At 35.0% G+C, this 19,077-nt stretch overlaps 4 protein-coding genes across 4 annotated transcripts; 2 read left to right on the top strand and 2 right to left on the bottom strand.

Moving 5' to 3' along the window:
• The first annotated feature begins 802 nt into the window (after window positions 1-802).
• LOC116163688 (DNA replication licensing factor Mcm2) lies at window positions 803-6,473 on the top strand. Its single transcript, XM_031477759.1, has 13 exons — window positions 803-947; window positions 993-1,162; window positions 1,212-1,398; window positions 1,445-1,690; window positions 1,735-1,946; window positions 2,250-2,442; window positions 2,490-2,925; window positions 4,456-4,706; window positions 4,751-5,007; window positions 5,058-5,265; window positions 5,314-5,496; window positions 5,546-5,701; window positions 6,311-6,473. The coding sequence occupies exons 1-13, from the start codon at window positions 936-938 to the stop codon at window positions 6,440-6,442; spliced, it is 2,643 nt and encodes an 880-aa protein (XP_031333619.1). The 5' UTR covers window positions 803-935; the 3' UTR covers window positions 6,443-6,473.
• Window positions 6,442-7,219, bottom strand: LOC116163697 (zinc finger CCHC domain-containing protein 10-like). The gene is made up of 3 exons (XM_031477786.1): window positions 6,946-7,219; window positions 6,736-6,894; window positions 6,442-6,683 (listed from the first exon to the last, which is right to left on the bottom strand). Exons 1-3 carry the CDS (start codon window positions 6,984-6,986, stop codon window positions 6,539-6,541), a joined length of 345 nt encoding a protein of 114 aa, XP_031333646.1. The 5' UTR covers window positions 6,987-7,219; the 3' UTR covers window positions 6,442-6,538.
• Window positions 7,220-8,428: 1,209 nt separating this feature from the next.
• On the top strand, window positions 8,429-16,127 carry LOC116163684 (exportin-4-like). The gene is made up of 9 exons (XM_031477754.1): window positions 8,429-8,585; window positions 8,639-9,028; window positions 9,074-9,344; window positions 9,409-9,697; window positions 9,750-9,921; window positions 10,151-10,449; window positions 10,580-11,054; window positions 11,105-11,274; window positions 14,725-16,127. The coding sequence occupies exons 1-9, from the start codon at window positions 8,535-8,537 to the stop codon at window positions 15,995-15,997; spliced, it is 3,390 nt and encodes a 1,129-aa protein (XP_031333614.1). The 5' UTR covers window positions 8,429-8,534; the 3' UTR covers window positions 15,998-16,127.
• A 615-nt stretch (window positions 16,128-16,742) lies between these two features.
• On the bottom strand, window positions 16,743-18,141 carry LOC116163693 (glycoprotein endo-alpha-1,2-mannosidase). Its single transcript, XM_031477783.1, has one exon. It carries the CDS (start codon window positions 18,126-18,128, stop codon window positions 16,791-16,793), a length of 1,338 nt encoding a protein of 445 aa, XP_031333643.1. The 5' UTR covers window positions 18,129-18,141; the 3' UTR covers window positions 16,743-16,790.
• Window positions 18,142-19,077: the final 936 nt, after the last annotated feature.

The following is a 19,077-nucleotide window of genomic DNA, read 5'->3' as shown; positions in this document are numbered from 1 at the left end:
GAAGTCCTCTTTTCTTTGTTTTGTTAATTTACGAAAGTGTTTTTTTTTTCGGTAGGTACAATTCATAAAAATAAGGAGCAGTTCTGTAAAATCAATAAATGAAAATTACCTACGATGTTTTACTTTCCTGTAGGAACCTTTACTATAATAAAAAAAGAACCGTTTGCCCCGATAAATTTAAGTGGAGTTTAGCTTAAGCGTACCTTAAAATCCATGGTAACGGTTATTGAGGCAATGGTGGTCATAGATTTTAGAAACGGCAAAACGGCAAATAGAAACGGGCAAGACCGTATGCACCGAAAAAATTTAAGCTGAGCGTACCTTAAGCCTAGCTTAAAATCATTGGCAACCATTGTCCTAATAATTGTTACCATGGATATTAAGCTACACTTAAATTAAGCCTGCTTATGGCCGTTTGCACCGACAAAGTTAAGCGGTGCTTAGCTTAAGCGTAGCTTAAAATCCATGACAACCATTGTCTCAATAATGGTTGCCATGGATTTCAAGCTACGCTTAAACTAAGCTCCGCTTAAATTTGTCGGTGCAAACGGCCATTAGGGCCGGTTGCACAAACGCAGTTCAAACTTCGTTTAAATTAACGCAATGAATATGATTAGTGGAAATTTGACAAAACGTCAAATTTCAACCAATCCTAGACCGTAATCCACTGGTTAATTCCAAGTTAGGTCTGTCTTTGTGCAACCGGCCTTTAAACTTTTTCGGTGCATACGGCCCGATCGAATATAAGCTTCAGCTGTGGAATGCGTCCAATAGTACTGTCAACGTCAAGTCAACTGTTTTAACCTCAACATAACAACCAACAATCAAGTTTCCCGCGTTAACTAACAACAAGTGGTTTTCTTTGTTGAAGGTGTTTTTTGCTAATAAAACCAAAAGCGTTCATTTGGACTGAAAAACATTTGATTAACATTAAAATGAATCCCGAGGTACGTACATAAAATTGTAGAAATAAACTTAAATGAATTAATTAGGATGAGTACTCTCCACTTACAACTCCTGGTGGGCCTCGCTCTAACGCGACCTCCCTCGCAGGAGATTTAGAGCAATTTGAAGATGAAACTGCACTTTTGGGTGAGTTGTCGCACGACTTCGACCAGATGGAGGAGGAAGGAGAAGAGTTGTTTGGCGATAATATGGAGGCGTAAGTACCCAGTTACTTCTGTATCTGTTATTTATCATTCATTGTGTAGAGATTATCGTCCTATGCCAGCGCTCGATCAGTATGATATGAACAATTTAGACGAAGAGGATTACGACGATCTCTCTCCATCTGCACGTTTGGCTGCAGAAGTGGAAATGCGAAAACGCGATCGGGATCTGGGTGTATTTCGGCATGACGATCGTCATTTATTTTATGACAAAACAGACGAAGATGAGGTATATTTTATAAATGACTCTCAAAAGGTAATTGAATGTAACGCAGGGTCCAAGAGAGAAACGTAGACGTGCCGAAAAGGCGGCTACAGGACTAATCGAAGATGAAGAGATGATCGAGTCAATTGAAAATTTGGATGACACCAAGGGTTACAGTATTAAAGATTGGGTGAATATGATCGGTCCCAAGACTGAAATTGCGAATCGATTTAAAAATTTCATTCGTACTTATGTCAACGCCAAGGGTCAGTATGAGTATAAGGATAGCATTAGGAGAATGTGTGAGAATAATGAGGTAGGTAGAGTAAACTTGGCAACTCAAATGACGGTTGTTTTTAGTCCAGTTTTGTTGTGGAATTTCCCACGTTGGCTAGAGAACAACATGTGCTTGCTCTATTTTTACCCGAAGCACCCACACCAATGCTAGAAATATTCGATAAGGTGGCAAAGGAGATTGTTTTGTCAATGTATCCAAGTTATGAACGTGTGACTAGTGAAATACATGTGCGCATATCCGAATTGCCACTAATAGAAGAACTTAGTGTGTTAAGGTATGGGACTTAGTTTAGTACCTACACTTTCTGGCATTTAATATTGACCTACACCATTTTATAATGATAACAGCTCCTAGTAACTAAACCAACCAACATATTACCAGTCTTTTTTTAACACTTTTTCTCTAAAGGAGGGTGTGGTGACGTTAAAAATTGTAATTTTTAAACAAAGGATCATAAAAGTAAACAGCAGTTGATCGCTGATGGAAGATTGTTTGTTTTATTGGAGGTGTTTACCTATTCTGTGCTCATTTGATGATATTAGAAATTGTACTTGTAGAATACATGATGAAATTACAGGAAACTTCATGTAAACCAACTAATACGTACGGTAGGAGTTGTATCTGCAACAACGGGAATACTTCCTCAGTTATCCATTGTCAAATATGATTGTAAAAAGTGTGGCTTCATTTTGGGACCGTTTGTACAAACCCAAGATGAAGAAGTACAACCAGGAACTTGTCCGGAATGTCACAGTATGGGACCATTTATGGTATGTCAATATTACACTAATACCCGCTCATTTGCACTATTTGGTAGATTAACATGGAACAAACCCTATACCGCAACTATCAGAGAATTACATTGCAAGAACCTCCGGGTAAAGTACCTTCAGGGCGCGTTCCTCGTTCCAAAGATTGCATATTACTAGCAGATTTATGCGATCGCTGCAAACCTGGCGACGAGATTGATGTTACCGGGGTTTACTCTATAAGTTATGCCGGTAGTTTTAATGTCGAACAAGGCTTTCCCGTATTTTCGACCGTTATATTTGCCAATCACTTGGTGGTCACTGATTGCAAGAAAATAGTGCAGTCGCTTACTGATGACGACATTAATACGATTATTAAAATGAGCAAAGATCATCGCATAGCTGATCGTATTATTGCGTCAATTGCACCTTCAATATATGGACATGATTTCATTAAACGAGCGTTAGCTTTGGCACTTTTTGGTGGAGAGCCCAAAAATCCAGGTACAGTATTTGATTATTGTGTCAAATATGAACTGCCGATAATAATAAAGGTAGAACAATAGTTATTCTAATAGTCTAAATTTTTTGAAGTAGAAAATTGCATAGTTATCAGGAAAAAAAACCACTTGTAACGTCTCTGGGAAAGTAAGATACGTAGGTTTTTGAAAATTTGTACTTAGGAGTTACTCTGAAGGCCGAATTTATGTAAAATATTTTCAAAATGTCCGCACTTCCGGAAACACCGGAAGTCGATAGTAATTCCGTTATTTTAAATGGCAACCCCTATTTTTTATTGCATTTTTGGATTCTACGTGAAATTTCAGGTCTTTTGATACCCATGTGTCGATATCTGCCATTTATGGTTTTTAAGTTATTTTGACTTTAAGAAAAAAAATGGCGGATGCAGATGGTACCTTGATAATGGATTACTTGAAAAAGGTTATAGTCATGGCAACCCATTTTTATCAGTGCATAGAGAATGAATAGGGCTTCCTTTTAGTGTACTTAAAAAAAAGTTAAGTTGCGCACAACCGCACCTATGGAGATCCAAATTTAAGAAACTTCAAAGTCTATAAACTCAGTTTTTTTTAATGGAATGACCATGTTCTTAATATTGCATGAGATAGAGAATCGAAATTGGCATATTTTGATATTACATGTTCCTATAGCTATCTTTAACAGTTTCTGATTTATTCCCATTTCATTGAATTGATCTCGGAATTGATGCCATTTTTTTCGCATTTTCTTTTTAGTAGTTGGCCATGATTTTATAACAATCGAATTTTAAACAAATCAAGGAATGGATTCTTTAATACCATTGATTCTAGTTCTAGTCTAAATAATTCATTAATAAATAACTCATTTATTAAGGATTTTTTATTTTTCGATTTTTGACAAGCTTATGTTAACCTATAACGGTGGGTGATGGATTAGTGTCACTAGATTTGTTTAAAATTCAATTGTTATAGAATCATGGCCGACTACTAAAAAGAAAATCCGAAAAAAATAGTGTCAATTCAATAAAATGGGAATAAGTCAGAAACTGTTAAAGATAGCTATAGGAATATGTATTGTCAAAATATGCCCATTTCGATTCTCTATCGCATGGAATAGGTTGCCATGATTACAACCGTTTTCAAGTAATTATCAAGGTACCATCTGCATCCGCCATTTTTTTTTCTTAAAGTCAAAATAACTTAAAAACCATAAATGGTAGATATCGACATATGGGTATCAAAAGAAGTGAAATTTCACGTAGAATCCAAAAATGCAATAAAAAATAGGGGTTGCCATTTAAAATAACGGAATTACTATCGACTTCCGGTGTTTCCGGAAGTGCGGCCTTCAGAGTAACTCCTAAGTACAAATTTTCAAAAACCTACCTATTTTACTTTCCCAGAAACTTTTAACTAAAGCTCCCAAAAAAACACCCTGCTTAAAAGATAAGGGTGCCATTGTATCTTCTAAGATGTTATAGAAACCCAGCTTAATTTGCTGAGGTATTTGGGTAATTGGAACGGTTTGTTGTAGGTCAAAAACATAAAGTGAGAGGTGACATAAACGTCTTGATGTGTGGTGATCCAGGTACTGCAAAATCCCAATTTTTAAAATGTGTGGAAAAAATCTCTCCACGAGCCATATTTACAACTGGTCAGGGTTCCAGCGCGGTAGGTTTAACTGCGTACGTCCGAAGAAATCCAACAGACCGCGAATGGATGTTAGAGGCTGGAGCGTTAGTGTTAGCGGATCGTGGTGTGTGTCTGATTGATGAATTTGATAAAGTAGGTAAATGGGAGGTTTAATATTTTTTACCGATTTACTTTAGATGAACGATCGCGATCGTACTTCAATCCACGAGGCTATGGAGCAACAGTCTATCTCCATATCTAAAGCTGGTATAGTTACAAGCTTACAAGCACGATGCTCAGTAATTGCCGCCGCTAATCCTTCAAACGGACGGTATGACGCCAGTATGTCATTTATTGAAAATGTCAAGTTATCTGATCCTATTTTATCACGTTTTGATATCTTATGTGTTGTAAAAGACGAACCCGATCCTCTTCAAGATGATCTTATGGCTCGGTAAGTTGTATTCGCTTCGCACTAAATAATGAAAATGTTTGCCTACTCAGATTTGTAATATCTTCACATATTCGCCATCATCCTTCAAATGCAAGCAACGCCTCCAATTTCCAATTTCAGGACAGCAATTTAATCATTCCCCAACAGATATTGAAAAAATACATTGTGTACGCCCGTCAGAATGTTCACCCAAAGCTGAGAAATATGGACCAAGATAAAGTTGCAAATATATACAGTCATTTACGACAGGAGTCGATGGTTTGGATAAGATGCTCGATGAAAAATTCGCTTATCTCTGAATTTTAGGAAACTGGAAGCTTACCAATTACGGCACGGCATATTGAGAGTATGATACGTATGGCAGAAGCCCATGCCCGTATACACCTACGAGAATATGTTCAAGAAGAGGACGTTAACATGGCGGTCCGTATAATGTTGGAGAGTTTTGTCGAAACTCAAAAGTATACTGTTATGAAGTCGATGAGACAGGTTACAATTGCATCTTTGGTGAAGAGTGGCATTGTCAAATTTTTTGTAGACATTCCATCGCTATCTTGGCTTTAAGAAAGATCACGGTGAACTTTTGTTGTATATCTTGAAACAATTGACTCAAGACCAACGTGCATTTTTGTCAGGTACAAATGCAGCAAAATCACTTACAATAGAAGTTGATGAGAAAGATCTAATGGACAAGGTATTCAAAAATTATTATATTAAAGCTCAAGATCATACTATACTAGATAGAAGTAGAGTCTCACAGCCCCCATTATATTAAAAATGAGTCATCAAAAATAATCATTAGTTTGAAAATTTTGGATAAGTCAAAAATACATTGCAAAAGTTATAAAAAAAAGTACGTATTCTATCAATCAAACTGGTAGGGTACCAAAAGTGCATGAAATTTGTTTAGTGGACATTGATGCATTGCATTTGCCATTGCAATTAATTCATAAGTAATGAATTTGTGAATTGTTATACAAAACTTAGGTACTTACAAATAAGACATGGCGCTATTAAACACAAGACTACCAAGACAAAGTTTGCCAAACCAAAAAAGAATATATTTTAACATTTAAAAATTAGTGATGTGACATTTTTGAAATCAGAAAAAATGCTCTATCAAATGACAAAAAGTAAAAATTACTTCCATAAGAAAAAACAAAGACTATGCTTTTGGAAAAGTCCCCTATATCTTTTACAGAATTTTGTAAACACAAACTAACTCTCGCTTATGTTGATTTTCAAGTGTAGTATGATCTTTGGTTGAAATCACGTGTACCATACGCCAATTGTAACTTTTTAGGCTAAGCAACTCGACATTCGAGATCTGAAACCGTTCTACAAAAGTAAAATATTTGAAAATAATCATTTCACCCACGATCCATACAGAAAGATCATTGTGTATACGGCTCCTCAATTAATAAGCGACGATTAAAATTTTTTTAGTATTGAAGTTCGTTTGTATTATCTAAAGTTTTTTATAATAAATTTTTTAATGCAAATAAATTACATGTTTTAATAAATCATATTCTTAATCAGAATCACTGCTCGATTCACTGTCTGAACTATCCGAACTTGAAGTCGAATCTTCAGAACTGTCTGATGAGGAATCTGAGTCGTCACTACTTTTACTTGTATCCTTCTTCGTTGATGTTGCAGCTTTACTTTCAGCTTGCCTGAAAGATAAACCGAGGGTCAGATAACGTCTTAGTAAACTATTGTTGTTACTTTTGCTTTTCTTCTTCGCGTTGTTTCATTCGTTTTTGCAGTTGCTGTGTTCTCGATGATCGGTGCAAATATTTCCTTTTGCCCTTACATTCGTAAGACCAATGACCAAATTCTAGACATTTTTGACAACGAACACCTTGTGGTGGATATGCTTCTTTTCTGAAACTAGTTTGTAGAGCATTTTGGAACTACAAAACTTATTTACTTTACTTTTTTTGGAAACTTAACTTGTTTTCTGAACCCAACGTCATAATTTCTCGAATAAATTATAAAAAGAAAAGATTATAAAGAGAGGTTAAGTATGTGATGCTATGTTTACAAATTTCTTCGCTGTAGATGTACAGGTACATGCAAAAAATTTCTGATTTGTTTATTACTGAACTTGAATAGCACCTATTTCTACTAATTTTAGAAAGAAATGAAATGTATTAAATATTTACACACTAAGCAAAGTATGGCGTATTTAACACATAACACGCTTCTATCCGCAAGAAAAAATTATAGATGTAACACCCTGTATAGTGTATTTGACACCTATTATAACCTAAAAATTCAAAAGGGATAAAGGATTGAAGGAAGTAGATTGGCCTATGTAATTAAAGTATAGTAGATTTTAGAGTATAAATGCAATTTTTAGATTATATTTATTTTACTGTCTCATATCCGTATGCTACACACAATTTTTTTCTATACCTACTTCTTCGATTTAGGTTTTACCATAAAGTATAATACAAGAACTCCAATGCCTGCATATGTAGCCATGGCCACCTGAATAAGAAAGAGCTGCACCTTTTATCGATGGGTGTTAAAGAATACTTACATTTGCCCTACCCCTAGTTGTTACCCCATTAAATATTTTACTGATCCCTTTGAGTTTACTCTCATCTACGGATGCGTCCCCGGCCATTATCTACAACAAGTTTGCTGTATTTTTAATAAATTCTTAATAAATAAATTTTATTACTTAAATAATGTTATATAAGAAGAATCGCACTGTAGTGGTTAGAAATTAGAATAGAACAAGGTATTTGCTTTAACCGTTGAAGTAAGAGTAGTCACAACCACTAAGGAAGCGCTTACACAGGCTAGAGTAAGGTTGAGTGTGCACTCGCAATTCAAACTTATTAATTTTAAATATTTTTTCGAATTGTGACAGTGGAATTAAAAAATCAAAAATTCGAATAGTTAGTTACTAAAATTGGGCCGTAGGCCTGCGCTGTAAGAATTTTATATTGATTGGTATGAACACAAACACTAAGAAATGTTCTTTTTATTTCTTCCTATTATAAATTGAGATGCACGTGTTTATTTTGATTAGGATCCTTAGACTATGTAAAAGTTTGGGTGTGTATATATATCCAAGCTCATTGCTCAAAATGAATCCTAAATACAATATAAACTTTCAATTTTTTCGTACTCTTCAATTAACAAAGATATTGCATTTTGTCCATGATATTTTGATTAATGATTATAATGAATGTATTACGTTAATTTATGTTATGTCAAGCCGTTTAAACGAGGGGTGTGCAAACTTCTGATTTATAGGCATTGTAATTGCGTAATACAACTGGAAATAGTTTTCATTTTTTCAATCATAATGATGTTAGGGGTCCCGTCTTTTTTTCATATATTGTTGGTGTACAGTTGACTTTAGTGTGTGCCCCGCCACCTATTGAGTATCACACAAACCTTGTTTGAATGCAGCTCAAATGTGTCATTTCTCCCGTCATAACAATATAATTTCTAACCTACAACAAATTTAATGCTTCTATTATTTATATTTGGAATAAAAAAAAGTGATGAATATGGACATAATACGGCAGTTAGAAGCTGCCGCGAGTGTAATAATGGTATGCTTTATAATATCTTTTTATTTACTCAGTTTAATTGTATTGTCACTTAGGCACCACCGAACATCATCACTGCTGAACAAAGACGTTCCGCTGAAAATGTTTTCTTAACATTTCGTAAAACGAAACTACCTTATGACATTTGCCGACAAATACTCGAACATTCTCAAGTTGATTATGTACTGTTCGAAGCGGCAGAAATCCTTAAAAGTGCACTTATACGAGAATGGGTGTTTCTTCGAGAATCTGATACAATCTCTTTACGTCAATACTTAATTCAGTACGTTTCACATCGTGTCAATTTACCTTTCTATGTGCAAGAGAGACTTTTACAAGTCATCGCGATCATGGTGAAGCGAGGTAGTGTGGAGGATTTCGGACAAGAACGCACTGCTATACTGACCGATATTGAAAATCTGATCATAAGTGGAGATCACGCTAAGGTAGTTTAGCTTTTTGCTTTCTTGTTACGACCTTTACAATTTTAGAAAATAATGGGCTGCAACTTAATCATGAACATTATGCAAGAATATGCGAGCACCATTAAGTCAACCGACGTCGGTTTACCGTGGGAGGTTCACTTTAAAGCAAAAAAACAATTTGAAGTTACAGATTTGAGGAAGATTTTTAAATTTTGCGTCCAGTTATTGTCGGAAATAATAAAAAATGAAGCGTTTGACGAGAATTCAATTAAATTAATGGAGCATCTACTTTTAATAACGGCCGCAGCGTTAACTTGGGGTTTCATATCGCCAATGCATATCCTTTTACCGCAAACTCTACTATTCTTATTCTCGCACTAAGTTTTCTTAATGTAGTTTACTACCCAGACGTTTAATAGGCGTCTACGAATCCGTTTACGAGTCCGATCAGTCACCTTCACTTCGTTTAGGCATCGGTTGGAAAGAGGTGATGTTAGCACCTCAACTTCTTCCACTTATGTTCGAAATTTATTGGAAAGTACGAGATTACGAAGTTCTTTTGCATCACACTCTCATATGTTTAGTGCAACTGGCATCTTTAAATGGGGGAGTTTTAACCAATGACGACGCTCGTTTACAATATCTAAGTTTGTATTTAGATAATTTTCAAAAAATTTTACGGATGATAAAGTATTAATTTAGGAGGCCGGATTTACGATTTTTTTCATGATAATACTTTTAGCGCAAATTTTAAGGAGAAGGAGGTTTTGGGTATTTCAAATATTGTTAAAAAAATACAGTTATTTTTCGGTAAGGATTTATCGAAACTACCCCAAACGCTACAAGATTTATATTTGAATGACATTACCCAGATTACTTGTTGCTTTGCCGAAGGAGCTAAACTAGAAGAAGCTGTAAGTATTATTGGCCCGGAATATTATATGTATGTGCAGTTCCTAATGATATTAAGAAGTATTTAAAGTAAACGTCTTACATTTTATACATTTATAACTTTGTGGCGATACTATTCAATTTATAACTAGTGCTGATCCCATAAAACAGTTTGTGATCAAAAACTGTACTAAGATATTTGATTTGACGACAATTGTAATTGTGATTGTAATAGAAAATTATCTTGTTTAGCAATCGGCTGATGACAAGTACTACGTGGAAGCATTTGACAACATGTTGGAAGCATGGACAAGCGTATTTCAGGATTATTCCAATGGGAATGATAACATTTATCAATCGGCGACGAGAATTTTCAATTCGTATCTGCAATGCCATTTAGCACCACCCGAAGGTTCTCGAATGCAAGAGAAAGATAACGAAGAAATAGAGGACAACGAAGATAACGATCGAATTAAGTTTAAAGATCAATTGCAAATAATCGGAATGTTTGGACGAATGGTGCCCTTGCATTGTTTACCGATTTTGTTCAGGTAATTCGGGCATTATAATTTTAATCAAACCTTTTCAATTTTTTTAGTGGAAAGTTTCTTTGATTATTTTCTTGACAAATCCTTCCGCTCACATCGAGAGGCACTGTGTTAGAAAAATGCTCTTTTGTAGGTTGTTGGAAGATAGGGGTAATAAGCTTAAGTCACACTTACAGGCTATGCAAACCTACACGATGACCTTAAACGATTCTAAAGCGTTAGATAATTTATTTGAAGATATTCATTGGATTATTCTAATAGCTGGTCATATTTTGTGTATGGACAGCGATGGCGAAACGCCTATGATTCCTTCGGAAATAATGCAATATTCGATCGGTCACCACGATAAGAATGAATCAACTCTCGAAGCCACATTAAAGGTTTTGGCCAGTGTTGGGGAAGTTGCTTTTGAAGTTGAAGGTATCAATCAATGCGACCACGCTATAAGGATTTTTAGTGACGTTTTAAAGTTGTGTGTGCTCGAATCATCGGCGGGACAGGTTAAACTGGGCCACTTCATGAGTCCCGAGGTTGGGTGCACGCTTATGTGGTTTCTCAAAAGATGGTGTGTTTCATATCTGTTGCCTACAGAAAATTTTTATCAAGAGGTTTGAATTTGTGCATAATTTTTTGTATTTTTTAACAGCTTATGTTGTAGATAAGCCCAACATTAATTGGTGCCTTAGGACGAGATACAGACGGTGCAATTTTTGTTATTAATTTCGTTTTGGGAAAAATTCAGACAAATATTTGCCAGTTTACATCCGAACCTATTTTATTGCAGGACACAGTCGATTTATTTACCGATATTGTCGCCCTTAAGCAAAAGTTTGTATTATTTATTTTTCAATATACTTTTAACTATAAATTTAGAAATGTTGACATAGTGTAAATAATAAGATAGTGAGACAATCTTACAGAGAACCGAGAAATGTGTAAGGGGTCGCGGAAACTAGACGAATTAGAGGGACAGGTGTTTCGGAAACAACGCTTGCAAAAGTAGATCAACCGTTTGTTATTTTATTTGGTTTCTTAATTATTGATTTCAGAAAACATGTACAGGGTGTAAATCGAAAAATGAAACATAGGCGTTTAACATGGGAAATTACTTTTTCTTTGCGCAAACGTTTCCTAATTATTTTACTCAAAAATTAATTATATAGATTCTGTTTTCACGAGTTTGTAGTCTAAGTAGCCATGGACTATGTTTTTCTTTTATCAAAGTCCATGGCTACTTAGACTAAAATCTTTATAATTAACTTTTTCGCGTACAAAAAGAGGTAGAATAATCGTTTCACATGATTTAGATGCCGAATTTATATCTCTATAACTTTTATTTGAAGTATTTTTGCGTAAAATACTTAAGAAACGTTTGCGCAAAGAAAAAGTAATTTCACATGTTAAACGCCTATGTTCCACTTTTCGATTTACACCCTGTACAGGGTGGCCAAATAAGAATGCGAGGTACTGTATCTGGGAACCTGTCCATCGTAGAGGCTTGCGGTAAAAAAATCTATTACTAAAACGGCCACGAGAAAAACCTGGAACATATTTTCAAGTTTTTGGAATGGCCGCTAGGGGGCGTAACTGCAATCTGGTATCGAAAAAAGTGAGTTTTCTGTGAATTCCGCTATATTAACCTAACAAAAAATGTTCGGTATTTGAAGTTGATGATAATCTGAACCTTTTTTGTTTGACAATTTTTCCTGTATCTCTAAAAATGAAGTGGTGGGGTGTATTCAAAGGTTTCCGTAAAGAACACCATGTATCTTCGAAACGACTGAGCCGATTTTAACAAACTCAAGTTAATTGAAAAGAGTTATTCTTCGGCTACAAATATTATAATATTTGAAGTTTTGTTAGTTTCGCATATAGTCGCTTGAGGGCTTTTTTCGACATTCTGACAGAAATGGTTAATTTTCTCAAAAAAATTAAATGCACTGATTCGATATTTTTTTCATAAAAAAGTAGCTAAATGATGCTTAAACAAACTCGCGAAAACCGCATCTCGATATCTTGTTCATAACCTAAAATTTAGGCCAAAGAAAATGTTATACCCTCAAAATTTTATTTTTGTACGCTAATTTTTCCGGAATTATTTTTATTATATAATTTGTGGCCCTAAAGTGGATCGATTTAAAAAATAAAGCTTTTAATGCCGCCGTACATGCCCAAAATAAAATAAAAAGTTCAAAGGGCTGTAACTTTTGATCTAGTAGTCCAATCTTGGAACTGTTTGAAATTATGGATTCTACGGACCAAGCTCTATAAGAAAATGTTTTTTCCCGGTCGATCTCAGACAATTTTTTTTTCCGGCCTCAAAAAAAGGCAGTGTATTACCTTCCTTTTTTTACCAAAAATCGACTGCTTCAACATTTCTCGGGAAAACACTTTTTCTCACTAATTTTGGTGCGTAGAATCCAAAACGATTCGAACTTTTTCGATCAGACCCCTCAATCAAAAGTTATGGACTAAATAAAAATTTCGACAATATATATACAGTGTGTAAAGTGATGGGGTATACAAGAGGGAATTTTTTTTTAGATATTGATTAATGAAAAAAATTTATTCTTCATGATATTTTTTGCTTGCTTTGAAAGTGCCAATAACGTTTCGATCATTTAAAATTTATTTATAGAAATCTGCAAAAATAATAAAATTAATTTTTTTTATTGAACGTTATCATTCTACATTATAATTAAGATAGAGTATTGCTATCAAACCACAATCAATCGAACCGTTATTGGTACTTTTAAAGCAAGCGAAACATATTATGAAAAATAAATTTTTTTCGTAAATCAATATTTAAAAAAAATTCCCTCTTGTATACCCCATCGCTTTACACACTGTACTATATATATTTCAAGATATCGAGATGCTGTTTTCGCGAGTTTGTTTAGGCATCATTTAGCTACTTTTTCATGAAAAAAAAATCCAACCAATGCATTTAATTTTTTTGAGAAAACTAACCATTTCTGTCAGAATGTCGAAAAAAGCCCTCAAGCGGTGATATGTGAAACTAACAAAACTTCAAATAGTATAATATTTGTAGCTAAAGAATAGCTCTTTTGAACTAACCTGAGTTTGTTTAAATCGGCTCAGCCGTTTCGAAGATACAGGGTGTTCTTTACGGAAACCTTTGAATAATAAATATGCTTTATTATGCAGTATATATGCAGCATAATCTCAGGGCGTTAAGGAAGAACCAAAGCTGTTCTGAACTACCCCCCACCACTTCATTTTTAGAGATACAGGAAAAATTTTCAAACAAAAAAGGTTCAGATTATCGTCAACTTCAAAGACCGGACATTTTTTTGTTAGGTTAATATAGCGGAATTCACAGAAAAATCACTTTTTTAGATACCAGATTGCAGTTACGCCCCCTAGCGGCCATTGCAGAAACTTAAAAATATTTTCCAGGTTTTTCTCGTGGCCATTTTAGTAATAAATTTTTTTACCGCAAGTCTCTACAATGGACAGGTTCCCAGATACAGTACCTCGCATTCTTATTTGGCCACCCTGTACAAAGGAAAGAGTTGCAATTAATTCTGAGATTAAATATTTTTAAGTTTTGAGAGTTGAACCATATTTTTCTTCAATTTTTTGTACATGGGTCTGATACTTCGCGTAGTAGAAAAGAAAAGTTCTAGGTACATAATTATAGGTACTTAGTAATACAGATATACTTATTTTTTTTGTATTTTGTACCCTTTTCAGTAAACGGATTTGATAATCTTTTCTTGACAATTATTTTGAAAGTGGTCAGGAACTGTAGAAATCGGAATGTGGGGGTCTGGAAGCAAGGAGCTTCTGGGGGGGGGATTGTACTACAGAAGATTTCGAGCGAGTAGAACCCCTTGGAAACGAAAATTTCGTAGACCTTCGCTGACTAATATCATGGAATACTAATACGTTTTAATGGAGGAGGTCAGATCAAAACAGGAAATTTTAGTTTCCCAACATTATTTTGAAAATGGTGAGGGTTCTAAACGCAGTGCAGTATCAGGGGGGTCCATACCCCACAATCTAAGAATCTTTCATGGTCATTGTGTGAAAATCATCATGGTGGTCAGGTGGTTTAAGCGTTTGAGTGGGGAAACTAGCGCAGAAACTCCTGTCCCAATTGATAATTGTATAGATTTTAATAAATAATAATAATAATAATAATAATAATAATAACACGCGCGAATATCTGCATTTCTGAGTTTAAATGCATGAAGGTTGTCCCACTATTCTATTCCGCCAGACTGTTGACGACTAATATTAAATTGTTTTTAGATCCATGTATTTTGTAAAAACAGAAGGTCTATGGAATTTAGTGAATTTACAAAGGCAGCTGAAAGCGGGAAGTCTTCCACCGAACATCCGAAGAGGACTTTACAAAAGTTTCGTCTTGGCGGGATCATCGTTAGCCGATATTGAGGCCTTAAATGAATATTACCAACGAATACTAAAGCCCATTCAGTTAAGATTTAAAGAAGTTTTATGTCAGGAGAACTTTAACCGGATCTACCAGGAAGAACACATTAAAACCGAAATCATCGACATTCTCGAGTGTTTTATCGGAATTGCGAAAGGCGTCCAAATGTCAACTGCTCAAACGATCTTCGAATACGTAATACCAGTTTTATCAGAGCTTCCCTCCATTCTTAGTCTGTACAGAGATTATCAAGTTATTGTGCAATTAATTTTAGAGTTATTCGGACAGTGTGCTCGTCACAGTTTGTGTTACTTAAATTATTTAGATAGCGAGAGCCTGTATGAGGTCTCTATGGCAACTGTTGTTGCTTACGCCAGATGTAATTTATGTCGATTAACCGCGGAGGCCTCCGAGGAAAACAGTTTTCAAGACTTGATTTTAGTTTTAGAATTATTGACTTTGGTTTTATCGAAGGAGTGTTTAGATTTGTGCCCACAAAGTCCCAATCAGGCAGTAAAAATCACGGCAGCCGACGTATCTCTATTCGGACTGAAATTCATTTTGCCTTTAATAAAAGTCGAACTGCTTATGTATCCCGCTTTGTGCTCGCAGTATTTTAAATTAATTGTTCTAATCAACGATCTTTATCCTGATAAAATATCAAATTTAGACGACCATATGTTAACGCAACTTTTAGAATCAATCAAACTTGGACTAACCACAGGATTTGGGACCGATATTTTACAAGCTTGTTTAGACTTCATTCAAACGCTAGGAACTCATATCTACAGGAATTCGTTGCAAAATTCGAAGGTCTACCAAGCGCTCATGCCATTTTTGAAATTATTAATGAATCTAACTTTGTCTCACGAAATTAGTTCCGATATGCTTACGTGTTCCAGCGTTTGTATTTATACTCTCATTTGCTGTTACAGCGATCAATATCAGGCGTTAGTAGAAGGTTTAATTAATACACAAACTGATCCGTTAGTAGCTGATCGATTAGCCACCGCATTTACTCAATTAACAAGTAATATTCAATTAAATTGCGAAAGACAACCAAAGTTGAAATTTAGAGATAATTTTGATAAATTTATTGCTAATGTTCACGGATTTTTGCTGGTAAAGTAATACTATGCACTTTCCTGTTTTTCTTTGTAACATGTCATTAATGTATAATAATTTATTGAACATAATTTCTTAATGAAGGTGTATGGGAGATATTATGTTTAGTAGAACTTATACAATTACATGAAAATAAAGATTCTATATTTCCTTTGAAAAGTGACGTTTTTTAGGTGAAGTTCTGAAATGTCAAGTATTTGATGAAGAACCCTTTTTAAACTATTTGCAAAAACCCAAAGGTTATCTGTCTTTTTAATCTTCTTAAAAAATATCTTGGGAATCTTATAGAAATCGATCTTGGAATCTGCTTCAAGAAATCTCTGAAAACTTCTTATTTTTGGAGTCTCGTCAGTCATAGATATCTCTAGCTATGTTGAAATATTCCCTGCAAAAAATTTTTTAGGAACTTTAAATGTTTGAGTAGTAGTTTAAGGGTTCTTAGAAATTTTGCTAGAATCTTTTTTGCAAAGTCTAGCAACCTCAAAACCTTTGAAATCATTTCGGAAATCTGTTTGAGGATGATGGGTTGTCAGCTAAAGTATTATTGACTCAAATGGTATTCGGTATACACGTAGCGAATAATCCGTCAGAATGCACATTGTAAAACAATTCGAAAAGATGAACATAAATGTGAAATAAGAGGACATATTTAACTGAAAAAAATCATACAACTTCCAATATTAAAGGAGAATTAGTAAATTTTTAAATATTTGCACGAAATTGCAGAAGGCTCTCCCAGAAAACTATAAAAATTCATAGCAAACTAATCACAAATGCATTTATAAATACATTTTTATTGCTAGTACTTTAGCAGAGTTTTAGTAAATTGTTCGTTCCACCACTTAGTTAAATTTAAATAAAAATACGAACCCATCGGTTCATAGTCTAAATAAGTAAATCTAGATGTTTTCATAGGAATTGCGGGCTCAATCTGTGTACCTTCGTGCCATTCATTAAAGCTCGTAATTGAAATGTATTTTACATTGCTATTGATGGCACTCCTCCAAGCGACATCGTAGTATTGTCCTTGCCTCCGTTGTCTTATATTCTTCGTGTTCCACGGTCTCACTTGCGTATCTTCGTAGCCGGGTCCAACCGAGGGGATGAAAATCAATTCGTTTTGCTTGGCAAATTTGGCGAGGGTTTTCCAATTTTTCCACGTGCTTCCGTAACTAAAACTGTTCGCCGCGAAGTACGTGTAAAACCCATCGAAATGTGATTTTTTGATGTGGTAACGATGTTGTATATCGACTAATAATCCTAGAAATATTGCATCCATTCTCCCACCTCGCACGCTAAATGCTCCTTCTGGAGTTAATATTTCCATCCAAGATATTGCGGGTGTTAAATAAGAGTCGTATATATAAAACACGGGTAAATGTCTGTTACCCTTTTTCATTCTATACAAAGCCACGTTATTACCATATTGACTAAGAAATGGGTGAAGGTGGTGTATTAAGTTGATAGGATTTCGATTAAAGTAAGGCTCGATGTGGAGAGCTATTTTTATTTCGTATAATTTTGCATATTGAAACAAGAGTGGTAATATGGTCGACGGTGAGTCGGTGTAATTTGGCGGTGTCCACGATATTACAATCACACCTACACCAGCTTCACGTAACTGCTTCATATGCATTTCGATCACTTTCGGGTCCTGTGAACTGTAACAACCGAGGGAAGGATAAAAATTTGAACCAATATCAAGTATAGGAGAGTGTGACCCTTTGGGGTATATCTTCCCATCTTGCTCCCACTGAGGTAGGTAAGTGTGATTCCAATGCTTGTAATATCCGTCCACTGGTGTGTTACCATACCAACCATAATAAAAGATGTGTGTATTATAGTTTGGATTCAATGCTTTGTTGTTGAAAACAATTGCTCTCGATTTTACTTTTGATGCAAGACGTTCAACTTTTGCTCGTAATAGCTTTATATGCAACTCACTTTTACTAAGCACGGCATTTGATGTGGTAGTTTCAAATAAAAGTGATAGTGGCGGTTTTTCTTTTTGTATTAAAGTATCACTTTTTGTTTGTCTAAACAAGGTATAAATTAATGGAAAAATAAAGAAAGTGACAATGAGGATGGATCTTCTACTGAAAGTAATTGTGTGGCGGCACAGTTTGCGAAAAATCATATTTTACAAACGTGTGAAAATGCATCTAATTTTTAAAATATTGATTGTGCAAGGTATTGGCGATGGGAGACTGCGCATTTTAGTGTACTATTGAAAACGCGGTTACTTATTTTGCGATAGAGGTCGCAGGTTTTAATACGGTGTTTATACACAGTGTCATTGATTTATGGCCGTTTACACCGACAAATTTAAGCGGAGCTTAGCTTAAGTGTAGCTTAAAATCCTTGGCAACGATTATTGAGACAATGGTTGTCATGAATATTAAGCTAAGCTCCGCTTAAATTTTTCGGTGCAAACAGCCATTTAGAAGTAGACATAACTGGATTTACTAACTGATCAGGGTTGTCTACGGTGTCTTATGAGCATCGCATTTAAACTTTTAAAGTGATCAACACAGAAAATAAGTCTTACGCTCCTTAAACTGGTACCGGCATTGTATCAGTAGACAAGATGAACTTTTTTCAGTTGAATACATGGCACAGGAACAAAAATAAAAATACGGAAGCCAAAGCAATAATATTCCAATTAATTAATATGGCAGCCAGATCTTCATTTGTTTTAAGAAGATATTTTTGTTGCATAAAATTAGGCGTCCTTCAGAAGGTCGACAAACTTTTCATGAGTTTAGTCCAGCAAGTAAACAATGAAAAATTGGAGCTTAAGAAAACAAAATTAAGAATTCATAAAGGGGCATAATCGAACCGGCTATTTTATATGCGCAGCTGCAGCGTGTATGTTTGTTTGTTATGGGGGATAAGGGGTGATAGGCAAGGGAATAGCATACCACTGTGCAAACGGTTCTTTAAATTTAGTCGTAAATCACAACCTTCCATATTTCTTCTTCTGAAGCGGTCTATCCGTCTATGGAAGGAATATGAAATGCGTCGCGTCGCGTATACCCGATTTCGAGGGCCGGATGCGATTTAGAAGACTCGCTTTGTAAATATCA

The sequence above is a fragment of the Photinus pyralis genome, unplaced genomic scaffold, assembly GCF_008802855.1.
Source record: "Photinus pyralis isolate 1611_PpyrPB1 unplaced genomic scaffold, Ppyr1.3 Ppyr1.4_LG2, whole genome shotgun sequence".
NCBI classification, from domain to species: Eukaryota; Metazoa; Arthropoda; class Insecta; order Coleoptera; family Lampyridae; genus Photinus; species Photinus pyralis.
The sequence above is the reverse complement of the archived record's forward strand: the minus strand, read 5'-3'. Positions and strand labels throughout refer to the sequence as shown.

Excerpts from the sequence above, each read along its gene's own strand:
- LOC116163688 (XM_031477759.1), top strand. Across the intron at positions 5,008-5,057 it reads CAAGATGATCTTATGGCTCG|ATTTGTAATATCTTCACATA; the intron begins GTAAGTTGTATT and ends TTGCCTACTCAG. Across the intron at positions 5,497-5,545 it reads TTATGAAGTCGATGAGACAG|ACATTCCATCGCTATCTTGG; the intron begins GTTACAATTGCA and ends AATTTTTTGTAG.
- LOC116163697 (XM_031477786.1), bottom strand. The coding sequence starts at position 6,986 with ATGACGTTGGGTTCAGAAAACAAGTTAAGTTTCCAAAAAAA. Across the intron at positions 6,895-6,945 it reads AAGTTAAGTTTCCAAAAAAA|AAAAGAAGCATATCCACCAC; the intron begins GTAAAGTAAATA and ends AACTAGTTTCAG. Across the intron at positions 6,684-6,735 it reads CGCGAAGAAGAAAAGCAAAA|GCAAGCTGAAAGTAAAGCTG; the intron begins GTAACAACAATA and ends TTTATCTTTCAG.
- LOC116163684 (XM_031477754.1), top strand. The coding sequence starts at position 8,535 with ATGAATATGGACATAATACGGCAGTTAGAAGCTGCCGCGAGTGTAATA. Across the intron at positions 8,586-8,638 it reads CTGCCGCGAGTGTAATAATG|GCACCACCGAACATCATCAC; the intron begins GTATGCTTTATA and ends ATTGTCACTTAG. Across the intron at positions 11,055-11,104 it reads CAGAAAATTTTTATCAAGAG|ATAAGCCCAACATTAATTGG; the intron begins GTTTGAATTTGT and ends CTTATGTTGTAG.
- LOC116163693 (XM_031477783.1), bottom strand. The coding sequence starts at position 18,128 with ATGATTTTTCGCAAACTGTGCCGCCACACAATTACTTTCAGTAGAAGA.